This window comes from Petaurus breviceps, unplaced genomic scaffold, assembly GCF_028583685.1.
Source record: "Petaurus breviceps papuanus isolate PSGF00001 unplaced genomic scaffold, PetGlider_PUasm1.0 225, whole genome shotgun sequence".
Taxonomy (NCBI): domain Eukaryota; kingdom Metazoa; phylum Chordata; class Mammalia; order Diprotodontia; family Petauridae; genus Petaurus; species Petaurus breviceps.
Window position 1 is genome coordinate 20,564,657 of NW_027185889.1, and position 25,168 is coordinate 20,589,824.

The window sequence follows — 25,168 nt, forward strand, 5'->3', positions numbered from 1 at the left end:
AGAACCTCTAAGATATAAGTTCTTAGGAACATATGGTCTTTTCTTTTCATCGGACATTAACTTAAATACTCAACAATACTGGAGGTTGTCTCTATATTATCTATGGGTCTTGGGCACAGACTCAGGTGCTCATATCTGGGCACTTACCTGAGGTCGTATCACTTTGACAATATTTTTCAGGGCAGTGTCAGGAGATGGAGGTGAGCAATCAGGTGTGGGGCCTGTTGAGCTGTTTCTATGGCTACCGCTTCCTGGAGCTGTGATTGCTACCTGAGATGCGTTATCTGCAAACAAAAATAGAATGGCCATGAACTTAATTACTTCACTTACTTTCTAATGTCTGGGATTATGTCAAGGATGGGAATTCAGATTTCAGTTGCACACTGGTCATCTTTGAAGCCATAAAATGAGGGATGTTTGAACCCCTGAATGGTGAGTTTCACCAATATCATTATTAGATGTTTTGTCCCAATTTTAGTTGGTAAATGTCTATCCCCTTATGGTCTAGTTCTGAGATTCTAAGAGGAATCAGAGCTGAATGATGACCTCATTCAAAATAGATACAAATACCCCAGGGCTGATATGGATGATAGAACCTAATCCCCTAAAAGATGCAGACTCATTGATTAGGGAATGCCTCAACAAATTCTAGTACATGAATAAAAGGGGATATTATAAAATGAATGAAGAATAAGATAATTTCAGAGAACCCTGGGGAATATTTTATGAACTGACAAAGAGAAAATTAAGCAGTTCTAGAAAATTTATTCACACCATGCTATCAACAATGTAAACATAAAAACATAACTGAAATATCAACCAAAACACAACAGTGAAGACCATAAAATTATGAATGTTTGGCCTCTGGAGAAGACTAGAGAAAATGTATTTCTCCTCCTCCTTTGCAGAATAGGGGGAGGGGGACTAGAGTATAGGTTATCACATATTTTATCATACACCATTGATGTGCTGTTTGCATTTTTTCCTCTTTATTTTTAAAATGTTTATTCCAAGGCATGGATGGTTGAGTAGGGAAGGTAGGAGGGGCTTATTTAGAAACAAATAACATGTTAAAATTGAATTATCAAAAATGAATGTCATGCAGCTAGGACATAGTGGCTAGAGAAACAGCAAGAGCTAGGTTTATGTCCAGTTTCTGATACCCACCAGTTTGGGGATCCTGACAAGTCCTTTAATGACTATCTTACCTGCCACCATTAAATCTATAAGTTGATAAAAAAAAACAAAAAATGCTACATATTGAAAAACTTCTTCACCCAAGAGGTATCTATGTCAACCACAAACCTAGTTCCTATCTTCTATCAAAATAATTTTTAAAAGATATATCAACCTGCCTTTTGCTTCACTGATTTGTGACATGTTTTCAATATGAGTTATCTCTTCATTTCTCAGATGATTTTTAAGTTAATTTATTTATTCCTAGTTTTCAACATTCACTTCCATACATTTTACATTTTCTCCACCTTTCTCCTTCCCCCCTCCACAAGATGGCATGCAATCCAATATGGGCTCTACATATACATTCCTATTTTCACATTTGTTATATTATATAGAAGAATTATAATGAGTGAGAGAAACCATGAGAAAGAAAAAACTAAGAAAATAGTCTGCTTCACTCTGCATTCAGCCTCCATAGTTCTTTCTTTGGATGTGGATGGCATTTTCCTTCATGAGTCCTTTGAAATTTTTTTAGGTCCTTGCATTGCTAAGAAGGGTTAAATCTATCAAAATCAGTCCTCGAATACTGTGGCTACTACTGTGTATAACATTCCCCTGGTTCTTCTCACTTCACTCAGTATTACTTCATATAAGTCTTTCTAGGTTTTTCTGAACTCTGCCTGATCATCATTTCTTATAGCACAATAGTATTCCATTACGTTCATATACCACAACTTGTTCATTCATTCCCCAGTTGGTGGGCATCCCCTCAATTTCCAGTTCTTGGCCATCACGAAAAAAGCTGCTATAAATATTTTTGTACATGTGGGTCCTTTCCCATTTTAATTATCTCTTTGGGATATATCCCTAGAGGTGGTATTGCTGGGTCAAAGAGTATGCAACATTTTTATAGCACTTCAAGTATAGTTCCAAATTGCTCTCTAGAATTATTGGATTAGCTCACAGATCCGCCAATGATGAATTAGTGTTTTAACTTTCCCACATCTCCTTCAACATTTATCATTTTCCTTTTTTGTCAGGTTAGCCAATCTGATAGGTATGATTTGGTACCTCAGAGTTGTTTTGATTTGCATCTTACTAAACAATAGTGATTTTTCAGATGATTTTTAAAGCCAGACTCGTGAAATCCATCTGTGTAGGGAATTCACAGAGTAGAAACTCCTCCTACCATGGCCTTCCAACTACGTCCTTTGACACTTTTCTTAGACACTGGAATGGATCACTGAGTCAAGAAGAGCCTGAAATAATAACTGTAGATCACTTTCATATAGTAACTTAAGGATTACCAAGAGCCATCCTCACAGCAACCCTGAAAGCTAGTGAGCACAAGCATAATTATTATCATTAATAATAAGAATTCACAGATGAGCAGCAGAGGTTCAGAGAAGTAGTAACTTGTCCAAGGATCATGCAGCTAATGACCTTCACTTAAGTGTGGTGACACAGTAAGTAGGATGAGCACTGCGTGTGGGAGCATAATAAGGGGGTTCCAAGTTCAGCTCTGTCATGACCAGGTTGGCCTTGACCAAGTCTATCAGTCTCGGAGTCATAATTCCCCAATTTACAAAGCAAGGTAGTTTAAGATGCCATCTAAGGTCCCTTCCAACTCTACACACTTGGCATGTAATGTGGATCCTTGGATGCCATGTTCGGCACTACTATCATTACATCCTAATATATGGATGACAAGACTTGTGTGAAGTCGCCTATCATTCCTGATGCCACTTCATGTTGGTAAGATCACATAATCCCTCAAACATAAGAGGCAACTAGATAGTGAAGTTGAAGGAGTGCTAGATCTGAAGTCTGGAAGACCTGAGTTCAAATCCCACTTGAGACACAGGGATGTGAAGTTAGTTAAATCAGTTAATCTCTGCCTCAATATCCTTATTAGAAATAAGGAATAACAAAACTCACCTCCCTAAGTTGAGATAACCAAATGCAATATTTGTTAAATGCCTTGCAAATCTTAAAGTACTATGTAAATACAGTTATTTGTTGTTATTGTTAAATGTCTTTTCAAGGTGGTTTTTCAAAGTTTCCTTGAGCAACAAGAAACAATAAAAAATGAATGTGTCTAAAAAAAAAAAGACTGATAATCATAGCAGGTTGTGGTAGAATGTAAAACCATTGAGAATCGGCTGGGATGGAATATCCTATTATGGGCAAAGGACTAAATAAACTTACTCCTAATATGAAGGCAAACTGGGACTTCTAACAATGACAGTTATATGATGTCCAAAATGATGCTCACAACAACCCTTTGAGATTGGTACTATAAGTATTATTCTCCCCATTTTACATATGAGAGACCTGAAGCTCAGAGAAGTTGTGATTCATCCACAGCCACATAGATAGCAAATATTGGAGTTGGTCTGCTGTCACCAAGTCCCATTTTCTTTTCATTCTACCTAACTGCCTCTACTTATGCTTGGTAGATCACACAACTGTTAACTGGCCAAATCAGCGGGATGTTATGTATTATTCATTTAAGTTATATTAAAGCCTCAGCACGCAAACCATTCAAATTTGGAAAGTTGACAACACTTGAGAGGAGAGGAAATATTCTCTAAATATCTGCTTCTCAATTATGGAGTAGTTAGAAATTCTTTAATTAAAATTCTACAGGGATGCTTCTCGGCATCTTATGACCATGGATGTTTAAAACCTGAATTTCCATCTATGTCTAATTAATTATTATTAATTAACACTTTTGAAAACAAAAATAATTAGTGACCACCCATTGGGGAATATTGCACCCAACCTGAAATATTGGGGAGTAGGAAGAGAATAGAGTTTCAAATCAAAGGACCTAAGTTCGAATCCTGATTCTGCCACTTATCACTAGTGTAATCTCAGAGTAGTGGTTTAATCCCTTTGGGTGTCAGTTTCCTCATCATAGAAATTGGAAGGTTCGAATAAATTGCCTCTGAGGCCAACTCCATCACTATACCTATGAATGTAAGATTTGATCACCTACTTCCTTTTAGTGGAGAGGCAGGGGCAGAGTGCTGCAGGATGCTGCATTTATCATTAGACACGTGTACCATATTGATTGGCTTTACTTAACAATGTCTTTGTTAAAAGGAAAGACTCATTATACTTGGTGCACTGTAGATGGTAAGAGGTATATATGGAAATGATTATGATGGCAAAACAAAAAAATTATCAAATTTATACATTCAAAGAATTTCAGAGCTATATAATCCATCTTCCTGAACCATACGTGAGTCCCTTCTCCAGAGTCTGAGACAGTCAACCAGGCTCTGTTTGAATACCTTCAGTGACCCAAAACTTATTACTTCCCAAGGCATTCCATTCCACTTTTGGTCAGTTCTCATCTTGAGCAATTTCTTCCATATATCAGGCTGAAATACACCTGTCTGTGACTTTCTTCCCTTCATCCTAGTTATGCCCTCTGGGACTGAACAGAATAAGGCTAATCCCTCTTCCATATGGCAGCCCGTCAAATGTCTGAAGTCAATGATAACTTTCAACTCTAAAGGGGCAGGAGGGGCCATCTTACTTCATTCTGCTCTACAGCCATAGCCTATACCTGAACTCAAATCCACTATTTTGTAAACAGAAATCCTGTTTATAGTTAGGTTCTTCTGGGAGCATATGGATGAACATCCATAAACCCAAGTAGGGAAAAAATGAAAACCTCATACAATAGGAATCATAAGGCATACATGCAAGACAGTTATAAGAGCTTGCAGTTTTTTGCAAAACATATTGCCATGTTAGTCATGTTGTGAAAGAAAAAACAGACAAAATAACCCCAAGAAAAATAAGGAAAATAAAGAAAAAGTATGGTTCTGTCTGCATTCAGGCATCATTAATTCTTTCTCTAGGGATGGACAGCATTTTTCCTAAGTCCTTCAGAACTGTCTTAGGCCATTGTATCGCTGAGCATAATAGCTTGCATAATAGCTTTTCAAATCACTTTACACAGAGTATATCATTTGACCCTCACAACAGCCTCATGAGGCAGGTGTTATTATTATCCCTGTTTTACAGAAGAGAATACAGGGGAAAAGTGAGATTAAGTCACTCATCCAGAGTCACATAACTAATAAGTGTCTAAGGCAGAATTTGAACTCAAATCTTTTTTACTTCAAGTGGAACATTCTATTAACTGTACTACTAGCTAAATAGTAATAAATGTAATATACCATAGCAATGGGTAGGGCATATGACAACTGCTATGCAAGTTGGGAATAGGAAGAGATCACTATGCACTAGAACAGGTTACTAGAGGGAAAAGCATTTGAGCTGTACCTTGAAAGATAAGTAGTATTAGGATAGGATCAAGGAGTCATTCCATATGGGAAAGGTGTCATAAGCAAAAGTGGGAAGAGAAGCCAATACATTTCAGGGGCATTATGTAGACTTATGTGTGAGAGTTCACTTGGAAAGAAGTGGCAAATCATTTGTGGTTTAACCGTGAAGGAAATGAAATACAATCAACACATCTGACCAGTTTGATAAAAGAAAGGAAAAATCAGTGATTCCATCATTATAGTGAACTAGTTTAGAAACTCCATATCCATTATTTATGAGATCATACACTTAGATATAGAAGGCACATTTGAAGCCATCTAGGCCAACCAGACCATTTTACAGCTGAGGAAGCTGAGTTCCAGAGAAGAGATAACTTGCCTAAGGTCACACAGATAGTAAGCAGAGGAGCTAGGATTTGAACTGGGGTCTTGTGACTTCAAGCCCAGTGCTCTTTCTATGGTACCACTCTGTCTGAGATAAATTACAGGAAACTGACTGAGGTACATATAGAGACTAAGTGATTTGCCTAGAGTCATGAATCTAGCAAGGATCTAAGACATGGAATTGAGTTTTCCTGATCCCTAAATTCAGCAGTACCCTACTTGCTTTTTCATTCCACACATTCCATCATTCCACACGCTCCATTACTCCACTTGCTGACAATAGTCATGGAATGAAAGAAGGTTCACATGGGGTCAGGATGTATTCAATGATTTGGAAGGAGAAGCATCTACAGGAACAGTCCAGTTGAAAGGCTATCTTAATGGCCTAATGGGCAAAAGGTTTCATATCTGCTCCTTTCATAGGATGATAAGAACACAGATTTAGAACTGTAAGGAACCTCAAAGACCATCTAGTCACCCCTCCTTGTGTATACCAATGATATGAAGTTCATAGATGGTGAGAGACTTCACAAACACCACCATAGCCAAAAGATGATCAAGCCTGAGTTCAAAGCAAGGTCCTCTGACTCAAAATTGAGCATACTTTCCACCATACCTTGCTGCCTCAATCTATATCAGTATTTTGAAGGATCGTACATTTAGAGCTGAAAATGGGCTTGACCCGCATTGGTCCAACTTCTTCATTTTACTTATCTATTTTTTTAAGCAAACGCTCTATTAACATCTAGTTTACATCATTCATTTCTGCAACATTTTGTTATAAATTTTCTCCCCATTTTTCCCCCTACCCACCACCGCAAAACAGCAATCCCACTGGATATCCCCTCCTACAATCTGCTCTCTCCCATATCTTCTCCTGTACCTCTTCCGACTTTCCAGTAGGGCACGGTGGATCTATATGCGCTAGTTCCTCTATGTCTTATTTCCCAGTTACATGTAAAATAATATTAATAGTATATATATATATAATATATATATATAAACATTTGATTTTAAAATTAAATTCCAGATTCATTCCCTTCCTCCTTTGTCACCCACCCTTACTGGGAAGATAAGCAGTTCAGTATAGGTTGTACATGTGTGGCTAATGCAAAACAATAATATAGTAGATATATTGTAAAAGACTGACTATATTTCCTTCCCTCCTATCCCACCTTCCTCTTGTTCTATTCTCTACTTTGATCCTATCCCTTATCAAAAGTGAGTGCTTCCAACTTCCCTCCCCCCTAGCCTGCTCTCCCTTCCATCATCCCCCTCTCATCCCCTTCCCCCCTACTCTCCTGTAGGGTGAAATACCCTATTTAGTGTGTATTTCATTCCCTCCCTAAGCCAAATTCAATGAGAATAAGGTTGATCCATTCCCTTTTGCCTTCCTGTTCTTCCCCTCCATTGTAACCATTTTCCCTTGCTTCTTCTATATAAGAAAGTTTACCCCATTTTTTTTTTTGCTTTTTGGATGACAATTGGGGTTGAGTGACTTGTCCAAGGTCACATGTCTACTTTTTTTGTGTTAACTGTCTGAGGTTGGATTTGAACTCAGGTCCTCCTGACTACAGGGCCAGTGCTCTATTCACTGAACCACCTAACCGCCCCAAGTTTACCCCAGTCTGTCTCTCCCCATCTCCTCTCATCATATTCCTCTCTCAACTTTTAATATCACCTTTTAAGTATCATACCTTCCTATTAAATTGGTCCTGTGCCCTGTATCTATGTATACCTGTACACATATACACACACGTTCACATATGTATTCATATGCCTATATACCCTCCTATATAGACATATATATGTATATATATATGCATTTCTATTCCTTCCAACTATTCTCATACTGAGGAAAGTTTCATCAGTTACAATTACCATTGTTCCTTGTAGGGATGTAAATAGTGCAACTTTGACAAGTTCCTTTTGATTTCTTTTTTGCCTTATCATGCTTCTCTTGCTTCTTGTATCTGAATGTCAAATTTTCTACTCAACTCTGATTTTTTCATCAAAAATGTTTGAAAGTCCTCTATTCCACTAAATGACTTTATTTTCCCCTGAAACATGATACTCATGTTTTGCTGGGTAGGTGATTCTTGATTTTAATCCCAGCTCCTTTGACCTCAGGAACATCATATTCCAAGCCCTGCAATCCCTCAGTGTGGAAACTGCCAGATCCTGTGTCATCCTGATTGTGTTTCCACAATATTCAAATTGTTTCTTCCTGGCTGCTTGTAATATTTTCTCCTTGATCTGGGAATTCCAGAACCTGGCTATAATATTCCTAGGAGTTTTCTTTTTGGGATCATTTTCAGGAGGTGATCAGATGGATTGTTTCAGCCTCTATTTTGCCCTCTGGTTCTAATATATCAGGACAATTTTCCTTGAGAATTTCTTGAAGGATGATTTCTAGGTTCTTTTTTGATCATGGCTTTCAGGTAGCCCAATAATTTTTAAATTATCTCTCCTGGATCTATTTTCCAGGTCAGTGGTTTTCCCAATGAGATATTTCACATTGCCTTCTATTTTTTCATTTGTTTGGATCTGTTTAATAATATCTTGATTTCTCATAAAGTCACTAGCTTCCATTTGCTCCAATCTAATTCTGAAGGAATGATTCTCTTCAATGAGCTTTTGAGATTTATTTTCCATCTGGAAAATTTGATTTTTTAAGATATTCTTCTCCTTATTGCCTTTTTGAGCCTCTTTTGCCATTTGAGTTAGTCTATTTTTAAGGTGTTATTTTCTTCAGTCATGTTGTTGACTCTCATTTCATAATTTTCTTGCATTGTTCTCATTTCTCTCCCCAATTTTTCCTCCACTTCTTTTATTAGGTTTTCAAAATCCTTTTTAAGCTCTTCTATGGCCTGTAACCAGCTCCCATTTTTCTTGGAAGCTTTTGGTGCAGGAGTTCTGACTTCACTGTCTTCCTCCTATTCCATACTTTGATCCTTTTTGTCCCCAAAACAGGAGTGTAAAGTTGGGTTGCTCTGCTTGCTTTGCTTCCCTCGTTTGCTCATGTTGCCCCTTAATTACTTGACTTTAGAGGTTTTGCCACAGTAGGACTCTGCTACGTAAAGGGGAGGATTTGTACCAGTCACTGGAGTTTTCTCAGCTGCCGCAGGTATTAGTTGGGTGCTCTTTCTGAAGCTTCCACATGTTCTGTCAAGCTGGTCACATACCCCAGGTCCTCCACCCTAGATGGCTACCCAGATCCAAGCATGTTAAAGCAAGAGCAATTAACCCTCAGACTGGTTGTTTGATCCCCCTACAATCTGCAGGCCAGGAGCTGAAGTTGCCATGTGGCTGCAGTTGCCTGGCCACTGGGCCTCAGCTGCTTCTTGCCCTGGGGGCAAAGTCTGACCACACTCCTGAACTACTGGATCCCAAAGTCCACATTGCACTGACATCTCACTTTTTTCCTTAGCCTCTATGGGCTGATAATTCTGGAAACCACCATAGCTGCTGGTGATCTGAAGTCCCTCCAGCCAGCGGCTGGTCAGGCCCACCCAAGTCTAAAACCTCTGGCTGGAGCAGGGCTGGACCCTGCTCACAAAGCGCTGTGCTGGTCACTTCCTGCTGGCCTGCCAGGCTGTCCTCAGTAGGAGGTTAGAGCCTCTGTGTCATTTTGTGGGTTCTGTAAGTCCAATGTTTCTTCACAGTCACCTTTTACATGAATTGGAGGAGGTGGGAGTGGGAGCCCTGAGGAAGTCCTGTTTCTACTCTGTCATCTTGACTCCGTCCCCCAACTTCTTCATTTTAAAGAATAGTAAAATAAGGTACCAAAGTGATTGCCCAGGATTACTCATGTAGTAAAGCAGCAGAACTGGGTTTTTAACTCTACATCAAGGTTCTTGGAGAGTTTTTCCGTTTTCTTTTCCTTTTGAGTCTATGTATAGATTTAGAAACCAGAATATCAACAAGAGATAATGAAATTATAACTTGACCTGTATACATTATATCAGTCATTGCTAGGGTGACCATGACTTGTTTTGCATATTTTTTTCCAATGCCCTACTGGCACCAGTGATTCAAAGAGAACCAGTACTCAAAAGACAATTCGTGATAATATGCTGGATCTGACATCTTGCCATTTGTGAATTCTTAATGATAGATATCTTTTTCCCACAGATGACTAGCATCAGTGAGTTTTCTTTCTTCTTTCCTCCAAAATTTAGAAGGTTCTAAGGATGTTCCTTGCAAGTGATATATGAAAGGGGGAAAGAAGTAGAAGATATTCTTATGGGTACTGTGGTTGCTTCAGGTTTAACTATATACCTCATGACCTCTGGATCACATATCAATGCTAATTTTTGTTTTATGTGCTTTCCTAATATATAAGAGAGCTAGGTTAGGAGTCAGAAAAACAGAATTCTGTAGAATACAATGGAAAGAGTTCTAGGCATAGAGTCAGAGGACCAGCATTCAAATCACTTTACTATATACCTCCTATTTGGTCTTTCACAAGCCACTTCATCCCTCTCTGGACCTCAGCTTCTTCAACTGTAAAAATGAAAGGCTTGGATTAGATGGCCTCTCAAGTCCCTTCCTCCTCTAAAATTATGACTTGAACATAAAATGTACTAAGGCAAGTTGATTGGTTCACTTATCTGGGTCTCAATTGTTCTCATCTGTCAAGTCTGGAAGAAAGGATTGTTTAGATGGAGAAAACTGACTTCTATTTTAAGCATGCTGAGTTTTAAGACACATGTTGAAATGAGTAACAGGAAAGTGGTGATGTGGGATTTGTGAGGGACCTATAAAGAACTTGAAACATGTATGGAGATGATCATTAAAACCTTTGGAGTCTATGAAGTTGCCAAGAAGAACCTTTTAGTTTTACACATTACATCTTCATTTCTGAATTTATCTATCTTTCCTCACATATCCAGCAAACCTTCTCTTGTAACAACAAAGAAAAGAGAAAAACAGGGAGAGATTAATTAATCGCTTTGAGTTAAGCCAAACTAATCAACAAATTACATGGGTCTAGCATAGTCACACCATTTTGCCTAGCAATGTGGCAGAAGAAGGACATATATCTTATAAACTGCAGAAGAAGGACAAATATCTATAAACTGCCCAAGTAGATGTCAGGAAGACAGATGGATAGGCATGGCTGCACCAGCTTCTGAAGTAGAGAATGAAAGGAGAAAGAGACCAAAAAGGCAATGACATCTGCCCCAAAATAAGGTAGCAAAGTTAGTAAGGGTTATAAGGAAAGAGGAGCAGAGTAAGAGAGGTCTTAAAGAAGAAATGGGAGAAAATGTAGAAAATGGGCATGAGGTATTTGTTAAGGAGGATGATGAGGGAATGAATAAGAGGGAATATAAGAATCCAGTATGGATAATATGACTTTTGGAGACAGGGTAGTCTTGACTCAGAAGAAGAAAGGAAGAAGTAGAGGAGGAGAGACTATATGTGGGAAATGATTAAGGAAAAGAACAGAGTGAGTGATTATAACAAATCAACTCCCACAGAAGTCAACTAAGTGCAAGGAGAAGAATACAGGAATGAGGAAGCAGACAGGCTGAGACAGTCAGATGAGGCCCTAACAGTAAACAAGGCCTGCCTGTCATTGCAAATCAACCATCAGGGAGACAGGCATCCCTACACATTGCTAGACAGTTCATGGGAGCTGTATCTGCACCTCCCAGCAATGACTTGCAACAGCTCTATCTTATATGGCCCAACAAGGGTCTCAGAAACTTCTTCCTAGGTTCAGTTCAATTCAGCTCACTTCAATTAAGTTCAACAAATGCTCACAGTAGAATCAGCAGGCTTAGACACAAAGATTTGTTTGTTCCCTCTGAGTATTTTCAAACATCTACAAGGATTCAGGCTTTTTGCTGGGTTCCAATGATACAGAGGCAAAAATCAGTAGGGTCTGTCTTCAGGGAGCTCACATTATACTAAACATGGGGGTAGGGGTAGAACTCATACGCAGGAAAATAAAAAAAAATTAGACAATCTGAAGAGAGAAGATTATAAATAATTACAAGGAGGAAAAGGTTTCAGTAGGAGAGGGCACGGAGGGTGAAACTGAAAAGAGGACAGGGATTCTGAGAGGTAGAGGTGAGAGAACACATTATAGACATGAGGGAAAATAGGTGTAAAGGCACAGAGATGGGAGATTCACAGCTTTTAGGTCAGTTTGGCAGGAGGCTAGGTGGGGCAACAGATAGAGATCTTGGTCTGGAATTTGGAAAACTTGAGCTCAAATATGGACTCAGATACTCACTAGATGTTGGACCCTGACCACATCACTTAACCCTGTATGACTTAGTTTACTCATCTGTATAACGAGGAGAAAAAGGAAATGGCAAACCAATTCCAAGAAAACCCCAAATAGGACCACGAAGTGGGTCATGACTGAAATGACTGGACAACAAAAATGTATATGTGTGTATGTATCATGTATTTTGATATAAGCATCTATAAGAAAATAATACATACATATGTGTGTACATATATAATCAACAAACATGCATGCATTATTCAATTATATATGTATATGTGTATATATACAAATATATTTATATATATATATATGTATATATGTCTGTGGGTGAGAGAGAAAGTTTGCTTATAGATGCATAACAAATTGTCTTTCTAGGCTATGAGCTTCCTGAGAGTAGGGACTGACTTGGGTCATTTTCTCTACCCTCAGCACTTTTTGTCTGGCACATACTAGACACTTACTAAGTGCTTCTTGACTGGCTCTGAGGTCCTTTCCAGCTCTAAATCTAGGACCCTATAACTTTCTGAATGTGACTTTGCAAGGCTGGGAGAAAGCCCAGTCATCAGAGTTTGGGATCTTTCTTTAGTAAAGCTCAATGACTCAGAAATAAGAATCCAAAGTTAGATAGTAAGGCCACTGAGGGTTGGGTATTTCAGGGAGAACACAACTTGCAATGACATGCTTATTACTAATGAATGACTACAGGCAGGAAAGGCACGCAAAATCAGGAAAGCAATGACAGGTTGAGAAAAGAGAAAGAGGGACCAGAAGTCACAATGATGATTATGCAGTTTCGATGGGAATGAGAAAACAGTAAAACTCAAAAGACAGGAAATTGTAGTTAGAAGAATTTCAGAAGTGGAAAACCTGAAGGAAGAAAAAGTCTGAAGTAATGATAATGTCTAAAATGTCACTCCCCTTACAGGTAGTAAGAGATGAACACTGAAGTCCATCAGCAATGAATGGTGGGCACTCAGGCATAGACTGAGACCAAAGGCTTTCATTCACGAAAATAAATTGGCGAGGACGGAATGTAATTTGGAGTGATCTAGGGGCAACAGGTAGTCCTTTAAGGAAACTACAAGCATTGGTCCTGCCAACTGCAAATGCCAGCTGAGTCAGTAAGCCCAGACGACCCATGATCCTGACACTGAGCCATCCTTGCAATTAGAGACATCACCCTCATATTACTCCCTCTCCTGAGAGGCTGTGTGGCACTATAGACAGAAAACCAATCTCAGACTTGGAAAGTACCTGGGTTCAGATTTTGCCTCTAATCCGCACTCAGAGTTCCTCAGCAAGTAACCTAACTTCACAATGCCCCAGGTAACCCCTAAGACTCTTACTGATAGAGGAGGTACTGATTTACATTGATGGAAGGAATTTCTCCACAGGGAGGTCACTATACCATTACAATTATAGTTTCAGTAAAAAAAAATGCTCCTTTAGATCATGGGTTATGAATGTGACAATTTATAGAATATCTGAACTATTGTTTGGAATGAAGGAAGACAGAGAAGGAAAGAAGGAAGGGAGAAGGAAAGAAAGAAGAGTGAGAAAAGGAAGGAAGAAAGGGAAAGGAGGAAGGATGAATTTATTTAGGTTTACTATATGACAAGTGCTACAAGAAATGATTTTAAAATATCATCTCATTTGATCCTCATAATAACCCTGGGAGGTAGGTACTATTAAGATCCATATTCTGAAGTTGAAGAAACTGAGGTTAAGTGATTTTACAAGCATAACACACCTAGTAAATATCTGTGGCTAAATTTGAACTCAGGTCTTCCTGACTTCAGAGTCAGTGCTCTATCGATTTCACTATGTAGTTTCAAAAAGTCTGGCACTGGGGAAGGCGTGGCGCGGCCAGCAGACGCAGGGGCAGGCCCAGAAGGTGCGGCCAGCAGAGGCAGACCCGGAAGGGGCCTGATCAACTTGGAGGGCAAGTCTTCCCACCAACCGCAAGGTCCACTATGAGGCCTATCACCAAACGGCTGGGACTGGAAAGAGCAAGGTAAGAAGCAAATACAGGGGCCCCTGTCCTGGACAGCAAATACTCCTGGGGCTACCACTTCATAGCCCAGAAATTTTTTTTAAAAGCCCCTTTCAGAACCTCCAAAGACTAGGATGACAAAGTGAACCTCACTTGCTCCAAACCCCCCCCCCCCGAAAACATAGTAACTCTTGCCCCAGGGCAAAACCTTCTACAGTAAAGGCTTGGGATCCCTAGAGGAAGGGCATGGCTAGGGCCCTGCCTCAAAATGGGTAGAAAGCAGACTACAAAGACAAAGACTCTGGAGTCCTACTATCCTCAGGGGGAGGAACCAACCTCAGAGGGAGACAATGTGGACTCCACACCCACAGCTGAAACTTCAACAGGGAATGGATCCCAAGCACAGAAGGCTCTCCTAGATGAGTTCAAAAGGAACTTTGAAAACAAAATGAGAGAGATAGAAGACAAAATGAATAATTCTCTCAAAACGAAAATAGCAGAATTAGAAAAAACATTATAATGAAGAAAACATCTCTCTAAAAAGAAAAGTGTATGATATGGAAAAGGAGCTTCAAAAATTAACCAAGGAAAATGATTTGCTAAAAACCAGAATTAAACAAATGGAAACAAATAACTCTATGAGGAACCAAGAATTAGCCAAGCAAAACAACAAGAATGAAAAATTAGAAAAAGAGGTAAAATACCTCAAAGAAAAAATAACTGACCTGGAAAACAGATCCAGGAGAGATAATCTGAGAATCATAGGCCTACCGGAAAATCATGATGAAAAAATGAGCCTGGACAAAATTCTCCAAGAGCTCCTTAAGGAAAACTGCCTTGATACACCAGAACCTGAGGGTAAAATAGAAATCAAGAGAATCCACCAGACACCTGCTGAAAGAGATCCCAAACTGTAACGTCCTCGAAATGATGTGGCCAAACTCCAGAACTCCTAGATAAAAGAGAAAATACTTCAAGCGGCCAGAAAGAAACAATTCAAAAATCGAGGGAACACAGTGAGGATTGCACAGGGTTTGGCAGCCTCTACACTGAAAGATCGAAGGCAGTGGAATACAATTTTCCGGAAGGCAAAAGAGCTTGGGTTACAACCAAGGATCACATACCCAGCGAGACTGAGCATATTCTTCCAGGCAAAGAGATGGTCATTCAATGATATAACAGAGTTCCAGACCTTCTTGATAAAAAAGCCAGAACTCAATGGAAAATTCAACCTCCAATTACGAGATGCAACAGTGACTAAGAAAGGTAAACAAGGAGAACACACACACACCCTGCTATTTGATGAGAGCAAACTGGTTATAGACAAGTAGAGGGTATGACTAAAATACACAAAATGATGCTTTAAAAAAATCTTATTAAGGGCTACAAAGGGACTGCAACGGAAGAAAGGGAATGGCTGAAGTGGAAAAGGGTAAATTATGCCACTCATAGAGGCATAAAAACTGTATAGCAGAGGAAAAAAAGGGAGTTGGGAAGCATATGAGCTTTTCCCTCATTGGTTCTGGTACAAGGAGGGAATAACAACCAGTTAAGCATAGGACTCTATGGAGAAGAAACGCAAAAAGTATCATTTTAGAGGGAAAGAGGGGAGGGAGAGGAGCTTCGCATGAGATTTGTTCCTGTCATTCTTGATGCAAAGAAGAAATAGCATACTTCATTAAGTATAAAAATATCCTACAGGCAGTAGGAGGGGGAAAGGGTTACGAAAGGGGGGTGGGAGTGGTTTTTAGGGAGGCAAGTAGTAAGGGGAAAGGGGAGGAAAAGGGAGAGGGGCCAGCCAGTGGTCAAAAGGAAAACTATTAAGGGGGGGAAGGGAGAAGGGAGGGAAAATATGAACATTAACAGGGGCAGGAATAGGATGGGGGAAAGAAACAGATAACAATCATAACTGTAAATGTGAATGGAATGAACTCTCCCATAAAACGGAGATGGATAGCAGAATGGATTAGAAATCATAATCCTACAATATGCTGTTTACAAAAAGTCTGGCACGTCACTATAGTGCCTGCTACTGGAGAGGCTGAGACTTTGTGAGCATGGAGTATCTGAGCTGCAGTAGGACTTAAGCTGAGTAGGTGTCTGCACTAAATCCAGAACCAGTAGTATAAGCCCTCAAGCCTGGGAGGCCACAAGTTTGTTTAGGGGAAGATGAACTGGCCCAGACCAGAAAAAGAACAGGTTAAAGCATTCAGTAAGCAGTAAGATCAAATCTGTGAGCAGCCACTACACTTCCAAGGTGGGGGAGATGGGTAGATCCAGTCTCAAAATTAATAATAATAGTAACAATGATGACAATAATTTTGCACATAGAAAATAAATGGAAGAAACTTAGTTCCTTGGCAATGAAAAGTCAGCTGCCACCAGGGGGAAAACCAGACATCCTGGGACATAAGAAAACCATGCAGGGACATAAAAGCACTTTCTTACCTAATCAACTTTTTAAAAAGTGGGAAACCACTGCTGAAAAAAAAATTAGGAAACAAAATTCAGTTTCTTTTTACTTGAAAAGAAAACCTTCTGAAATTTATTGTCTTGAGGTAACATCCAATAATAATCTGTAAAAAGAATAGGACATAGTCACTTGAAAAGGCTATGACTCATACCACTTTCTTTACCAGGTTGTTTCCTGGAACATTGTTATGTTCTATCCACCAGTAATCCATTAAGAACTTAGGCCATGCCTTCACTTTACAAATTTTCCAGAGGATTCAATAGTTCATAGTTTTATATATCTTGAACTAGAAGAGATTTTAAAGGATTGTATAGTTTACAATGATTGCTCCGAGTAAGTGATGAAAACCTAGGCAAAAAAAAATTCCAGCAAGGGTGAGGGGGCATGTCATAAAACACAAGACTGATTCTGATACCATAAATCATTTCTTCAGGTACACAGTCATCTAGATATGTGCATAGGTCTACAATAATATCCCTGAGACAATGAAAGCTAAGACTCAAGTTCATTATGTCTACAGAGGACAAATTAATCTGATAGTACCTGAGAAAGGGAGAATGTTATTCCAGATAACCTCAAATATTTATGGAAAAAAGCCATCCATAATAGAGTATCAAATTGGCAAAGATGATGAAACATGGGAATGTTGTTCAGTTGTATTTGATTCTTCATGACCCCATTTTTGGAGGTTTTCTTGGCAAAGATACTGGAATAGTTTGCCATTTCTTCTCCAGCTTTATTGTACATATGATGGAACTAAGGCAAAGAGAGTTAAGTGACCTGCCCAGGGTCACAAAGCTAGTAAATTTGAGTAGATTTGGACTCATAAAGATGGGTTTTCCTGACTTCAGACCCAGTGCTCTATGCACTGTCATATAGTTATCCCCCAAAACATGGAAATACAAAATGTTTAAGGAGTTGTGGGAAGAAAGTCAAGCTGACAAGAATTTGTTAAGCACCTACTATATGCAAGGCACTGGGGATACAACAAAAGACAAAAATAGTCCCTGCCCTCAAGGAGCTCAAAATTTAATTCAAACAATTAAGGAAAAACAAAAAAGATACAGACCAGAAAATGGAGATAATCTCAGAGAGAAACAACTAGGAATAAAAGACATCAGGAGGGGGATGGACCAAGATGGTAGAGTAGAAACAGGACTTCCGCACAGCTCTGGCTTCCTCCTTCTCCAATGCATGTAAAAAATTACTCTAAACAAACTTTAGAGCTACAGAACCACAAAGTGACAAAGATAAACCAATCTCCCACTGAAGGAAGCCTGACAGGCCAGCAGGAAGAGTCCAGTCCAGCAAGTTGGGAGCAGAACTCAGTCCCAACTGAGCCTCAGTTTTAGCCCTAGGGAGCCCCAACCAGCTGCATCTGGAGCAGACTTCACCAGAGTAAATCACCAGCAGCTGTAATGGTTTCCAGACTTCTCAATCCACAAATGCCAAAGACAAAGTAAAAGGTTAATGTGGAAATTTGTTGGAACAGGGGGAGCGAGGTCTGGCTGCTACCTCCAGGGTGAGAAGTGGAGAAGACATGGTGGCTGCAGCTGCTTCCCTGTGGCTACTTCCAGAGCTCCTGGCCTGCACATTGTAGGGGGACCAAGTGACCATTCAAAAGGTAATCACTCTTGCTTTAACCTACTTGGATTCTGGATTTCGGTCTTGGGTGGTGGTCCTGGGGTGTGTGGCCAGTGAACCAGAGCTTGTGGGGGCTGTACATAGAGTGCCCTCCTAATAGCTCTGGCAGCTGCAAAAACCCCAGTGATTTTGGACAAAGCTCTCTCCATTGTGGAAGCAGAGTTATATCATGGAAAAGAGCTCAAAAGTCAAGTAATTGGCCACCAATATGAGCAAGCAAGAGAAGCACAAACAGATGATAGAATCCTTTTGGGGGACCAAGAGGATCAAGGCATGGAGCAGGAGGAAGACATTGAAAAAGCCTCCAAGAAAAACATGAATTGGTTACATGCAATGGAGGAGCTCAAGAAAGATTTTGAAAATCAAGTAAGAGAAGTGGAGGAAATATTGGGAAGAGAAATGAGAATGACTCAAGAAAATCATGAAAAGCAAGCCAACATCCTGCTAAAGGAGACCCAAAAATATACTGAAGAAAATAACACCTTAAAAAATAGACTAACTCAAATGGCAAAAGAGGACCAAAAAGCCAATGAGGAGGAAGAATGCTTTAAAAAGCCAAATTTGCCAGATGGAAAAGGAATTTCAAAAACTCACTGAAGAGAATAACGCCTTCAAAATCAGATTGGAGTGATGGGAAGCTAGTGACTTCATGAAAAATCAAGACACTATAAAACAGATCCAAACAAATGAAAAAATAGAAGACAATGTGAAATATCCCACTGGAAAAATCACTAACCTGGAAAATAGATTCAGGAGAAATAATTTGAAAATAATTTGTCTACCTGGAAGCCATGATAAAAAAAAGAGTCTAGACACCATCTTTCAAGAAATTATCAAGCAAAATTGCCATGATATTCTAGAATCAGAGGGCAAAATAGAAATTGAAACAATTCGCTGATTGCCTCTTGAAAAAGATCCCAAAAAGAAAATTCCTGGGAATATTATAGCAAAATTCCAGAGTTCCCACATCAAGGAGAAAATACTGCAAGCAGTCAGGAAGAAACAATTTGAGTATTGTGGAAACACAATAAGGATAACACAAGACCTAGCAGCTTCTACATTAAAGGATAGAAGGACTTGGAATATGATATTCCCGAGGTCAAAGGAGCTAGGACTCCAAGAATCATCTATCCAGCAAAACTGAATATAATGATACGGGGAAAAATATTGTTATTCAATGAAATAGAGGGCTTTCAATCATTCTTGATGAAAAAACCTGAGCTGAACAGAAAATTTGACTTTCAAATACAAGAAGCAAGAGAAGCATGAGAAGGTAAACAGGAAAAAGAAGACATAAGGAACTTACTAAAGTTGAACTATTTACATTTCTACATGGGAAAATGATAATTGTAACTCATAAGACTTTTCTCAGTATGAGGACAGCTGAAGGGAACATACATATATACATATATCATATATGTTCAGGTGTGTATATATATATACACATATATGTGGGAGGATGTATGTGCATATAAATATATATGTGGGTGTAGGCATTTGTATGTTCATGTATACATTGACAGAGGGCACAGGATGAGTTTAATATGAAGGGATGATATCAAAAAAATAAAATTAAGAGGTGAGAGAGGAATTTATTGGGAGAAGAAGAAAGGGATCGATAGATTAAGGTAAATTATCTCATATAAAAGAGGCAAGAGAAAACTGTTACAATGGAGGAGAAGAGAAGGAAAGTGAAAGGGAATGGGACAACCTGATTCACATCAATTTTGGGCTAAGGAGGGAATAGCATACACACTCAATTGGTTATCTTACCCTACAGGATAATTGGGTGGTAGGAGATAACAGGGGAGAGGATAGAAGGGATGACAGCTTGGGGCAAAGGGTAGTTAGAAGCAAACATTTTTGAAAAGGGATAGGGTCAAAGAGGGAAATATAGTTAGTCTTTCACAATATAACTACTATGGAAATGATTTGGGTAACTACACATGTATAATCTATATTGAACTACTTATCTTCCCAGAGGGGGTGGGTGAGGAGGGAAGAAGAAAAAAAAATCTGGAACTCAAAGTTTTGAAAACAAATGTTTAAAAATTGTTTGTTTGGTTGGTATTTTACATGCAATTAGGAAATAAGATATACAGGTACTGGGGTATAGAAACCCATCTTGCCCTACTAGAAAGTTAGGAGGGTGAAGGGGGAAGATATAAGAGAGAACAGATTTGGGGAGGGGATATTCAGTAGGTGTGCTATTTTGAGGAGGGGGTAGGGAAAAGATGGGGAGAGAAATAATTGTAACTCAAAATCTTGTGGAAATGAATGTTGAAAACTAAAAATAAAAAAATTTAAAATTTGAAAAAAAAGACATCAGGAAATGCTTCTTGCAGAAAGTAGATATTTTAGCTGGGACCTAAACAAAATCAGAAAAGGGAGATAGAGAAAGGTACACTGAGACATTACCAATGGAAATGTGAATTGGTTCCATCATTTCAGAAAAATACTCAAGAAACTTAATGGATAGATTATGCCCTTTGACCCAGAGAATGGACCACTGGGCTTATACCACAAGGAATGCAAGGACAGAAAGACAGAACCAATAGCCTGCTAACACACTTGTGGTTTTAATAAAGTTTTTTAAAAGCAAAGTAGATGACAAAAGATTAGGGAGACAAATTGTGGCATATTAAGATAATGTAATATTATCTTGCTCCTTCAAATGTCAAGCATCAAGAAATCAGAGAAATGTAAGAAGAAATTTACAAATTGCTGCAAAGTGAAAAAAGAAGCAGAAGAACAATAATTTCAGTGAAAATAACATTTAAAAGCATATGAATGCAGATTAAAGACATTAGCCACTTTAGGGGCCGAAGGACAGCTTACAAATTACATTTCCCTCTTTAAAATCAAGGCACATACGTGGCACAGTGGATAGGGTACTGCACTGAGAATTAAGAAGACTTATCTTCCTGAGTTTTCATCTGTCCTCTGATCAGAACTTAGTAGCTATTTAGTAACTAAGTGACCCCTGGGCAAGTCACTTAACCCTGTTTGTCTCAGGTTCCTCAGCTGTAAAATGAGCTGCAGAAGAAAATGGCAAACTATTCCAGTACCTTTGCCAAGAAAACCCAAAATGGGGTCATGAAGAGTCAGGCACAACTGAACAACAACAATCTCAAAGTCAAGAGTGACAGACTACAGGTAAAAAAAGGTCACATACTCCGTTAGAATTCATCATGGTGTTAATTGGTTTTGCTCAACTCTTTCACTTAATCCTAAGGGAGGATTCCGCATTGGTGCACATCAATGACTACTGTGTCAACAACAAAGACATTAATAACAATTTTTAAATGAGTGGAACTCATTAATGACATCTTCAAGGGATCTAAGTCAAATGGTCTCTCTAGAAGATGTGAAATGACCAGTTGTGAATAAGCATAGCCCTGAGAGATATGGAGTTCCTCTTTCTGCATGAGTTGAATAGAGTTGATGTTGGTTTTTTTAAAGAGCCTAACATAATACTTTGATGTATTAATAGAATAGTATAATAGTAAATTATCCTTATCTTTTATGTATAATAGCAAAGGTGGATAATGAATCATAGTGTGATGAAGTAGCTTATTATCTCTATTTTTCTCTATTAATATATCCTCTTTGACGGCCTTATGGCAAGGATTCTATTTTTCTAAGATTAGGTAATTACTTTTTGGCTCATAAAGAGCCAGAATGGCTATTCTTTTAAATACCTCACAGGAAAACTTTACATAAGCAACTCGATAGCAGTATTTGGGACAGTCACTCTAGATGGACAATAAGCCATGGGTTAGAATTGGACAGATAGAGTAGGATGAATTGTTTGGGGGAAATCATGCAATATTTCTAATGATACCAAGTTACTCTCTACTGCAAAGACTCATCATTTAAACACAACTATTCCCCTGGAAAAGTTTAGGATTGAAAACTTGGAATATGACAGTCAATACAAAACCAATGTCACAAGGGTACCAAAACACCTCTGAAATGGTGGCCATGAGTGCATCAAAGTATGTTTATGCTTAAGAAATGGTAAAATAGATATTACCAAAGCAGTGTGTAGTGATATAAAATGAGGTATATCCACCACTTGGTAAGAGTAAGGGGTAACACATGGATCGTCTGAGTGACCTCATGAACTAAATAAATAATGAATGAATAAACAAATAGAAAAAAAACATACATACAAATAGACAAAGAAAATAAGCAAATAAATAAATTAAGCAGTGTGAGGACTCCATTGGTTGGATCTTTGGAGTAAGAGCATTAACAAAAGTTGTTCAATGGAAAAAATGGTATGGATATATTCTAAACTATATAAATGGAGTGTCCACAAGGTCCCACAAGGGATAATTGGTGGGAACCATTTTGTTCAAATAATTATTGTAATAAAAAAATCACAGAAGCATTAAAGAACAAAGTACAGTAGGCATTAATAATCAATTTTTATGGGATCTTAATATGTAAATTCCATGTAGGGTCTAAGTGATCATTTGCTAGTAAGAGCTAATACTTACTCATTGGCGAATCAGTTATGCTTGGGTAGAATAACAAGCTGGAAACATTAGAAGCCTCCAGAGTATTCAGGAGTCTGATTTGCAAACTCCCTAGGATTTTATTTTCCATGCACCGATGACCATGTATCCTGATCTTAACCTGCCTAATCTAACGTTTGAACACATTTTAAGCATCTTTTAACAGCACTTACTTTCATGTCCTTTCCCACTCTTGCCCTCTTCAAAGTTAAACCAGCATTATCAGGACCTTGTGAACAACATAACTTATCACTAAGCCTAAAGGACAGATACTTCCTTTAAATACATAATCTTGTGATTGTTTTGTAACATCAGGTAAATTATGGTTGACCAGGAAAAAAATATTTGGGGAAAACTTTGAGCAGCTGAACAAAGTGATGGAAATAAGAAAAATCTTGATAAAATGTCAAAAATGGATCCAGTGAACATGTATTCCAAAGGTTGACTCATTTCTCTCTCTCTCTTCTGATTTCATTCAAGTACAAAATCTCAGCAAAGGTCAATATTAGCAGTTAGTCTCTTTTTCTCCTGAAATAGCCTCCAAATCTCTGTTCATTTCACAACCACTCATCTCAGGAAAACATAATCCTTGTCAGGAAGCATAAAAAGATTTGGGCTCACTTGATGTGTTTCATTCTTTATTCATGTGGGGAAAAATGGAAATTATTCCCCCCCATCATGCTTATGTATTATTCAGCTGCTCCCCCCCATCCTGATTATTCATTAAATTTGTATCATAAGGAAAGTGAGACTTCAAGGCAAATTTAGGCTTTTTTGAGAAGCTATGTATGTGGCTCCCTTCAACAGAAGACAACTATCTCAGCTAAGACCTTTGTTCATCCATTGTCATTCAATTCATGTTTGAAGGTGAGTAGACAAAATTTGTTTTCACGAATAAGATGCATGAAATGATGATGATGATGACTAATAGAATGTAGTTGCTCTATATCCATGCTCACATGTTATATAATTGAACCTGTCCATAATATTGCATGGAACTAATGGTTTTTAGTAAATACATCTCTGAATTCTAAGAAAAGTGAAAATTTTTAAGTAACAATGAAGGGAGACATTGGATTGAAGTCACTGCAGTCCCCAGGGACCTGCAATTATTTTGATTACCATGATTACCTGACCCAAATGGGTCCCACCAATTAGCCCTACTTCACTATTATCTTCTGAAAACAAATTGTCCCTGAAATCCTGCTTTAGCACAGCAGGATTTTAAATGTAACTTGGAAGGTGGCTATTATGAGACTTTGAATCTTGCAAAGAAAATACTTCAGGGAGAAACAAATCACCTGAATAAATTCTGAAAAATTGGAAACAATATCATAGAACAATGGAATTTGAGAGTTGAAATATGTCTAAATGGGCATCTAATCCAACTCACAAATAAAAGGAATCCCCACTATACCATACCCCCCAAAAAGTAGTCATTCAGCCTTTCCTTGAAGATCTCCAATGATGCACATTATTATTATTACTATCACTTATCATTATACTATCATCTTTCTGTATTATTATTTTCTTTTCATTTCTCTGCATTATTCTTATTTTTAAACAGAAAACATGGCATGGCAGAGGGTCTCAGGCTTAGTCAGGAAGACCTGAGTTCAAACATCATCTCTGCTCCTTACTACCATGGCTCAGTGAACTGGTAGAGACTTGTTTAGTAATTTAACTACTCATCAACCCATTGCAGAATGGGGTGGTAGAGAGAATTCTCTACACACAAAATCTTATATCATTCCCATTTTTGACAATCTCATATCATTTACTCATTCTGCTCATCGAATTCTGTTTACAATTAATTTGTTATGAGCAGCAATTAATTAATTAGGAATAGTAATTAAATAGTTCAAAGGCAAATCTTTATCATTACATTTTATAGTTAGTTTTGTGGAGGATTATTGCACACGTTGATAAAATTATCCTATTACCCTATCGTTCTCATCTTTGGATTTAGTGCAGAAAATAATGGCTTAGGAACAAGTCTCTATCCATGGTTCTGATGTCTTTATTAATTAATCATTTGGCATTTATTATGTGCCTACTATGTGTCAGGGATTGTGTTGGCAGTACAAAGAAAGGCAAAAGAAGTCTCTGTTCTAGAGAAGCTTACCATGTAATGAGGAGACAAACTACAAACAACTACACACAAACAACTTTACAGGATGACCTGGAGGTAATCAACAGATGCAAATGCTAAGATTAAGGCAGACTAGGAAAGGCTTCCTGCAGAAAGTAAGACTTAGTTGAGACTTGAAAGAAGCCAATAATCTACCAGGGCAAATGTTGGAGAGGTTATGCAGAGAGACGTACACTAAGGAATTCTTGGTGGACATGTAAGTTTGTCCAACCATTTTGGAAAGCAACTTGGAATAATGTTAAGAGAAAATAAAATGCCCATACTCTTTGAAT

The 25,168-nt window shown here is 38.4% G+C and overlaps 1 protein-coding gene across 1 annotated transcript in view; it reads right to left on the reverse strand.

Moving 5' to 3' along the window:
- ANKS1B (ankyrin repeat and sterile alpha motif domain containing 1B) overlaps window positions 1-25,168 on the reverse strand; it is a 1,399,804-nt gene that overhangs the window by 927,641 nt on the left and 446,995 nt on the right. Inside the window, exon 11 of the mRNA XM_069095213.1 lies at window positions 148-284. Coding sequence (XP_068951314.1) covers window positions 148-284 — 137 coding nt within the window. The remainder of the gene's footprint in view (window positions 1-147; window positions 285-25,168) is intronic.